This window comes from Merops nubicus, unplaced genomic scaffold, assembly GCF_000691845.1.
Source record: "Merops nubicus isolate BGI_N331 unplaced genomic scaffold, ASM69184v1 scaffold45136, whole genome shotgun sequence".
Classification (NCBI taxonomy): domain Eukaryota; kingdom Metazoa; phylum Chordata; class Aves; order Coraciiformes; family Meropidae; genus Merops; species Merops nubicus.
Window position 1 is genome coordinate 582 of NW_008617841.1, and position 8,199 is coordinate 8,780.

Sequence of the window (8,199 nt, forward strand, 5' to 3'; positions counted from 1 at the left end):
ATGTTGCATTGCAGTAAGGGTTTGGATCTCCAGCCAAGCCACAGCTTTGCTTTGTTGTAAACGTAGAGTGAGGTCACAGTTCATCTTAATTTACTTCAAGTGAATCGCAGATAAATGTAAACCCATTGCTCTTGTGGGGACTCCTGAGAAGTGTGACAGATCTATAACTTAGCAAAAATATATTTCGCCGGGGGTTTTAAACCCGCTGGTTTTGCCCAGGAAGAAAACACCCCCAGCGGGACCCCCCGTGTTACCTCCAGGGTGGTCGTCAGTGAAGAGGAGGACAGTGGCGAGTAAAGGAGGGATGGGCAACGATCGCTTTCTTCCAAAATAAAAGGTTTCAATAACATGAAAATAACAAACAAAAACACCTGAGGCAGGCACTGAAACAGCACCCACCCCAGGGGAGAAGCGAAAGAGCATATGGCCTTGGGGCCAGGGGTTTTTAACAGGTTGGTAGGTGGGTTTACAAAGGCATTGTCCTGTAAGGATACCTGGATGGGTTACCGACAGGTCAGGGGTCCAATGGGTGTTAGGGGATTGGTCTTGTGGTGGCTAAGCCAACCACAACCTGGGAAAGGTGGAAAATTCTGGATGTGTGCCCATGTCTGGGGACAAAGAGGCAACAGAAACCTCTGTCTCCAGGAGGCACACTGCAACACATATCTGACTGCTAAGTGTTTTAAATATTCCAGTCTTAATCCCTGATGATAATAATAGGCAATGCCTAGGTAACCAAGTTAGCATCTCTGATGTCTCATTTGTGCAAAGGTAGAGGAGATGCGTCCGTTAAACATAACATGCTTCATGTCAAGAGATAGAAAAGGTTCTAAGTAATTCAAAGGCTGCACTCAGTATGTGAAATGTTGAGAAAGGGCTTGAACTTCAGTAAATTAAATTAAGCAAAGTTTTCTTACTCAGCTGTTTTATTCTGAGCTATTTTTTCATCCAGACGTCAACCCATGATGATCCCACCATCTACAACAACCACTGTCAGTGATGCTGCACTCTTGCCAAGCATGGCTTCTCAGGAAATCTGGAAGTCACAAGTTTCAGACTATTCTGGGTCGGTCACACGGCACATAAGTCATCGGGCCAACAACTTCAAGAGACACCCGAAAAGGAGAAAACACATCCGCCCTTCGCCACCCCCACCGCCGAATACCCCATGTCCTATTGATTTGATTGACTTTGGGGATCTTCAGCCTCAGAGGTCTTTCCTGGAACTCCTGTTTAATGGGTGCATTCTCTTTGGGCTTGAGTTCAGCTATGCTATGGAAACAGCCTATGTTACCCCTGTGCTACTTCAGATGGGCCTTCCAGACCAACTGTATGGAATGGTGTGGTTCATCAGCCCTATATTAGGTAATTTTTCTTTATGCTATTTTTTACCTCTTGTTTTTTTCCAGTATATGGGGGTTAAATGTTTTTGTTTTCTCTGCCTCTGTTGTTCACAAGTATGTTCATATGCTCTCAAGGATAAACATTGCTAGCCATAATTTTAGACAGCTGAATAGATGATGATTCTTGTTGTATCTTGCCAGAAATGGGCCTAGTGTGATCAAAAGATCTGTTCTTTTAGGGCCTTCTCAACCTCTTACATCTTGTGCAAGGGTAAGCTTTGATAACTCTATTCCTATATTTAAAAACTAGCAAAAGAGATCGGTATATCCATTTATGTTCCTAGTAGCGCATAAAGGCACAGTTCCTACGGGTGCATGGAAAAAAATCAGAGTGAGATTGTCTTGTTCTGTTTAACTTTCTGAAGCAAATGAGGTATTTCTCTGAAACAAACCACTACTGTTAAAGGCATTGTGTTACTTGACTTAGCAGGGAGGCAGGGCTGGGAGAGTATTCGTTGCTATGGGAAGAACCATAGGATGGGCTAGTACCAAATGGAAAATTTGTTTTGCCTGTTCTTGCACTCACAGAATGTGCTTTAGAAGAAGAGAGTAGATACTACAGGCACCTTTCTAACTTGCATATTTATTTCCTGTGAGCTTCCAAGCTAATTCTGCAAAGGCTCTTCCATCTAAAATGGGGTGAATCAAATAGCTCATGAGGAACAGAGTCCGTCCTCACCTGATGTCAAAACTCTCCTGTATTAATGATACAGAGTGAACTGCCATGACAGTGAGCAGGAGCACATTATGTAATTCAGTCCCTGATGTGGGAAATGCCAGGCAGGTACACTGCGTGTGTGCACTGAGGTGAGTAGGACCAACCATGTCGTAGTGTGGGTGTGCCACGGTGTCCTGCTTTTAACTGCCTTTTAAGCTACCTATTTTAACTTTATTGAAACAGGCTTGTAGAAAAATGCTACTTATTGGTGATTCCTTTCTTTCTAGGGTTCTTGCTACAGCCTTTGCTGGGGGCCTGGAGTGACAGATGCACATCAAGATTTGGGAGGAGAAGACCTTTCATTCTGGTCTTAGCAGTAGGTGTGTCTTTTAACATGATGGGCATAATGCTTGTAAAGTAGAAACACTGCATATCTGTCTTGTGTTGGTTATCGTGGATCTAAAGAAGATGGTGAATGGCACTGATGAAATGCTTTGGGAGCCAAAGATCCAAGAGTAAAAGCTTCTCTTGTCAGAGTCTGAAGAGACGATGTTTTGACGGCGAAGAACGCGTTTCTTTGTCCAAATCCAATTCCAGATATTTGTAAGCTTGAACAGTGGAAAAGGGCTATATGTAACCTATAAGCCACATTCATCCGCCAGACTGTGTTGGTGGGAACAAGAGCGATAGTGCTTGCCACAAGGGCTTACAAGGGCTTTTTTGCTTACAAGCAGCTGATTGATTGATTTTGATATGTTTTTTTTCCCAGGAGCATTGCTTGGGCTCTCGCTTATGCTGAATGGCAAAGATATAGGGAGTGCTTTGTCTGACACTGCAAACAACCATAAATGGGGCATCATTCTTACTGTCTGTGGTGTTGTCCTCATGGACTTCAGTGCAGATTCAGCAGACAATCCCAGTCATGCCTACATGATGGATGTATGCAGCCCAGTGGATCAAGACAGAGGCCTCAACATCCACGCTTTGTTAGCAGGTATGCTTTCTTGGTGCTTCCTTGGTGATGTGAACCCTAAGTAAACAAGCCTTGCTGTGAGAAAGCAGCATGTAAATCACTGGTCTTCTCCTGTAGAAGCATGATAACTGAGTACCTGGAGAGGCAGCACTAAAACAAGCTTCTGGTTACTGCAAAAGGCTTTTGTAACTACCAAAACTCAAACAAGACATGGTCCTGGGTTGTCCATTTGAAGGTCCCTGACATCACTTACAACACATATGGAAACAAAATTATCCCTCAAGGGAGGAGGTTCACCTTCCTGCAGGTGTGGAAAATGCCTTCTTTAGTTTCTCTGTTGGAGGGGAAAGAACATACTGGGCCCTGTGGATCCCTCACTGCTGTCATCTTCAATTGCCATACTGCCGTAGTCCAGATTTCCTCTCCATCAGGAGACAGTTTCACGCTCGTGAACGTGTTCGTAAGTAAGGAAGTTTGTAAGATAGTGGCATTAGGCTTTCACCATGTGAATGGAGTGAGGTGTCTGATGCCCTCAGAACTTCCATGTTCATTGGTATTAATACAGTCACGGTTTTGTATGTTGTCATCATGTTGCCGAGTAATGAGCTTATTACGCTTCTGAAGTGATTCGTTCTGACTTGGAGGCAGTTAGACCTGCATTCCTCTAACTGAGTGAGGAAAATGGATTTTCACTTGCTTTCAGGAAAACAGTCTTAGCTGACTGATTGCAGAGCCTTGCCACGAGGCTGGTGGACACATCTGTTTTACGGACTGAAATAGCTGAAGGTAAAGTGGTTTGTTCTTGGGAAAGAAAGAAATAGTTTTTTATTATTTGTGTTGTTACTTTCATAGCAATGACCTTCTCCCTCTTTCTGTACAATGTCTGTATGTCCAGACTGTCCTTGTGGCACGAATAACTCTATTTATTACTGCATTTGAATTGAAAAGGGGTTTAGTAGTAAAACAGAAGTAATGTCTTGGATTCTACTCACAAGTTGTTAGACAAACGGTGCTGTGCTGTTATTGACTCCCAGATTTGGATAGTGAAGTTAATCTTGGCTCTGCTTTTCCACCAGGTCTTGGAGGTGGCTTTGGTTATGTTGTTGGAGGAATACACTGGGAAAAAACCAGTTTTGGAAAAGCTGTGGGAGGGCAACTTCGCGTCATCTATGTCTTCACCTCGGTTATACTGACTATCACTACTGTGCTGACTCTAATTAGCATTCCAGAAAGACCTTTAAGGTCCTTTAGCAGGAAGAAAAAGGTGATGAAGAGTCCAAGTCTGCCTCTCCCTCCTTCCCCACCTTTCTTCTTTGAGGAGGTTGTAAATGAAAACTTTGCTTCTCATAACTCAGCTCACTTATATGCAAGTTTTACTACTCCTGTTTCCCCCCTCAGCCCACTCACACCCAAATATGGCAGTTTTGTCAGCAGAGACAATTCCTTGACGGGAATTAATGAGTTCGCATCGTCATTTGGGACTTCAAATATTGACAGCGTGCTTATAGACTGTTTCACAGGTGGGCACAGTAGTTACTTAGCGCTTCCAGCGAGTTTGCCCAGGCAGCCTGTCAGTGTCAGCTTTCCTCAGGTGCCTGGTGGCTGTTGCCAAGGAGAAAATGGAATTCTGGAGCATGGGGAGAATAACATAACACCAAGGCCCGATGACGAGGTGCTAAGGGTGGGCTCACTGGATGCAATAAAGCCACGGTCATCTGGGATTCTGAAAAGACCTCAGACCTTGGCCATTCCAGATATCGTAACGGGACAATGTCCAGAAAATAGCAGAAGAAGAAACGTAACCTTCAGCCAACAGGTAAGGGAAGAAAATAAATGATTTTACATGTAAACCTGAGAATTCATTTAATCTCTTCATATAGTTTTAAACATGTGGTACACAGATTCACCGTTAAAGATTGCTCATGACGTTTTGCTCATAAAAGTTATTGTGGGAACAGCATACCTACTATGACTTTACTGATAAAATAGTGGGTAGGATGTGAACTGTCAGTCTGTCAGCTGCTTTTGTTAAGGTGGTAGAAATGGGAGCGTTGGGTCCTGCGAGAAAGTGAGGTTGGTGTTTTTAGCGCTTCTTCACCACCGAGGGAGCTACAACATGAAGGCAGAAAAAGACACATTGTTAATGAGCCTGTATCTTCCCTTTCCACAGAAATATCCGCAAGATAGGGCCAGGGATAGGATTCTCCCATGAGCTTATCCTTATGGCGGTCATTACATCAGGTTCCATCAAGGAGGTGATGTTTCCCTTACTCAGGGATAACACTCTGACCTCACCTCCCACTGTTGGTGATAACTTAGAATGCCTGAGACCTCTGTATGCTGGGCAATTTTTCTTTTTTTTATGATCTGGGATGGGGTAAACTATCCTCTGTTTGGTTTGGGTTTTGGCTTGATTTTTGGAGATGGATGGGCTTTTTTTCTTAGTTTAGTTTTGTTTGTTTGTTGCTGTTGCTGTGCTTTGATCCAGTTTGTGAGAGCAGACTTTTGTTAGGGCCGGGGTTTTACATACCCTAACTTTATATACGATGTAGAGATCGAGTGTCAAGGTTAACAAACAATGAGAATGTGTTTCAATTAAAAATGGCCTTTTCTTCCTCCGTGTCTCTAAAACTTCAGGAACCAAGTTCACCTGAATATGGGTACAGTTCCTATCGAATACAATGGAATTTATGCTTCCCATTAGCGCAGGGGAAGATACACTATCCCCAATACCCTAGAGAAGCAGAGAGTACGGTTTCAAGTATGTACTGAAAGCTGCAGCACAGTGCTGCCATTTAACATGTCTCCCAAAGCCGAACTTCTAGCTTAACTAAACACAGTTCTTAATCTTCAAGTCAGCGTACTGTAGCAGCAGAGGTTAACTTTCAGATCATCAGATAGGTGTGTAATATTGCTTAAGTTTGCTCAAAGAATGTCTGTATTTTTCTTACTGTGTTTGTTGACGTGGGAGTTCTTATGGTGCAGGTTGCAAATATCTTGCTGAATGGTGTTAAGTATGAGAGCGAGCTGAATGGATCAGGAGAGACCTCTGAGCAACCACTCTCCATGAAGCTTCTTTGTTCAACCATCTGCCAGATGCCTAAGGCTCTTCGTAACCTCTGCATCAACCACTTCCTAGGTATTCAGAAAGTGCTGTTTTGCTTTCACCATGAAGTAGTGTACCTTGGGTGGATGTTTTAAAATATTTTATGTATTCCTGCAGTGGTTGCTGACTAGAGGGGACATGATTTGTTCCATATAGCCTCAGCAGTAAGGTACTTTCTAGTATTTACTTTCCAAGAACGCGGAGAAAGGAAAAAAAAGCCAAACAATGTAACAGTAAAGCCTACCTTCCTACAAAGGCAATAACAACAGCCTAAGTCAGTGCATCTGGCTTACACTGGGATGAGAAACACCACTGAACCAAGAACTAGAAACTATTGACTTTTTAAAAATTATTTTTAATGCTCTGAAACTGGCATTATTGAGCAGAAAGATAAGATTAGTTGTGTTTCCCTGCTTGCATCTGAGACCGATATGCACCTTCCTTCCTTTGACAGCATGTGTATAGGGGTCCTGGAACAAGTCAAGAAAAGGTGTGGAATGTGACACTGCCTGTAACCAGTGCACTGTTACCTTTATTTTTATCAGTGTATAACTGATGGTTAGGAAGGGCTTGCAAGCAATCCAGTTCATACACATTCAGACGGAAGATAATGGGTAGTTAATACTCATTGGCTGGGAAAGGAATTAATGCAGATTGCCTGCATCAGTGGCCCTAGCGCCAGTTTGTGAGTGGGCATTTTTAACTGTGTCAGAGGCATGTTAGAGTCTTCAGCCATGACATAAGAAGTGCTTCTTTCAGTTTTATGTGGGAGGACAGGGAACCTGAAAAGACTATGTGATGAGCCACTCTGTGAAACTGAGCATTGTGTCCTGTCAAAACCTGAAGGCAGCTGAGGCCGCTGTAATCTATTTTTTCTGTCTTGCTAAACCAGTTTTCAGTGGCCTAGAGTCAACCTCTAGGAATTCCATTTGGAAATTCAAAGGATAGAGCTTGGTAAATCCTGGATGTCTTTGACAAACATTGTAGCATAACGCATGGGCAGCAGAAGTCTCAGATAAGCCTGGCTGAACTTTACATGATATGTTGCACAATCTGTCCTCAGTTGTGATTTGTAATATAGCTAATAGCATCCATGTAGGCTTACAAGGGGAAACAGGTACTCTGCAATCCTAATAGGTTACTTCTGTCTTCTTTCAGGATGGCTTTCATTTGAGGGGATGTTACTCTTCTATACTGACTTCATGGGAGAAGTAGTGTTTCAAGGGAATCCAAAAGCGCCTCACAACTCAGATGAGTATCAGATGTACAACGCTGGGGTCACCATGGGCTGCTGGGGAATGTGCATCTATGCATTCAGTGCTGCTTTCTATTCAGGTACTTGGTACAGCTGTCTTAGCCACTGCTGTGAGAAAGATATAATCACTCCTTAGGTGGTGTTTCTGCAACAAGTAGTCCGGCATTTGTGTTGCATATGGCCTACCACATGGCATGAATGCCGAAGGAGGGTGTTCCTATTCACTGCATTATCTCTCCTGGTTATCTTGGTGTGCAGTGATAGCAGATGAGGTCAGCAGTCCAGTGAAAACACATCTCTGTTAGTATATAGTTCCTTTCACAAGGGGCATTTTCAACTTACCTTGAATCCAGGAATACACACAGCCACCATAGACACAATTCTGACACATTAGCATTTGGTGCCCATGTGCCCCTGGAAGAGCACCCTGGTGTCACATGCCACCCTGGCACCTTGTTGCATGTGTGGTGCATCTGCCCCAACCCCCTTCCGTACCAGTTCTCATTTACCCCTCTGGGACAAGGGGTGCTGCCAGGCTTCAGCTCTGCTGTGCCCTCCACACAGGCAGGGCAGCAAGGCTGCATTGTGGCAGTGGGGTTTGGAAGGGATCCTTGGCACTCATATGCAAGCCACCAGTCACTCAAAGGTCTAATGGCTGCTGCTGAGGTGTGGCTGCCTAGCAGCTGGGCTGTGGGGCCTGAGGTGCACCTCTCAGGTCCACTGAGATGCAGTTCACCCCAAATGCTGTGCGGTTGTCTTGCAGCTGCGCTGGAGAAGCTAGAGGAGCGGTTCCGCGTGCGGACA

General features: G+C 44.1%; 1 protein-coding gene across 1 annotated transcript in view; it reads left to right on the top strand.

Moving 5' to 3' along the window:
- The first annotated feature begins 962 nt into the window (after positions 1-962).
- The window catches only part of SLC45A1 (solute carrier family 45, member 1), a 7,772-nt gene continuing 535 nt past the window's right edge, over positions 963-8,199 (top strand). The window contains 7 exon segments of the mRNA XM_008943261.1: positions 963-1,365; positions 2,349-2,441; positions 2,831-3,055; positions 4,111-4,850; positions 6,020-6,173; positions 7,299-7,475; positions 8,159-8,199. Coding sequence (XP_008941509.1) covers positions 963-1,365; positions 2,349-2,441; positions 2,831-3,055; positions 4,111-4,850; positions 6,020-6,173; positions 7,299-7,475; positions 8,159-8,199 — 1,833 coding nt within the window.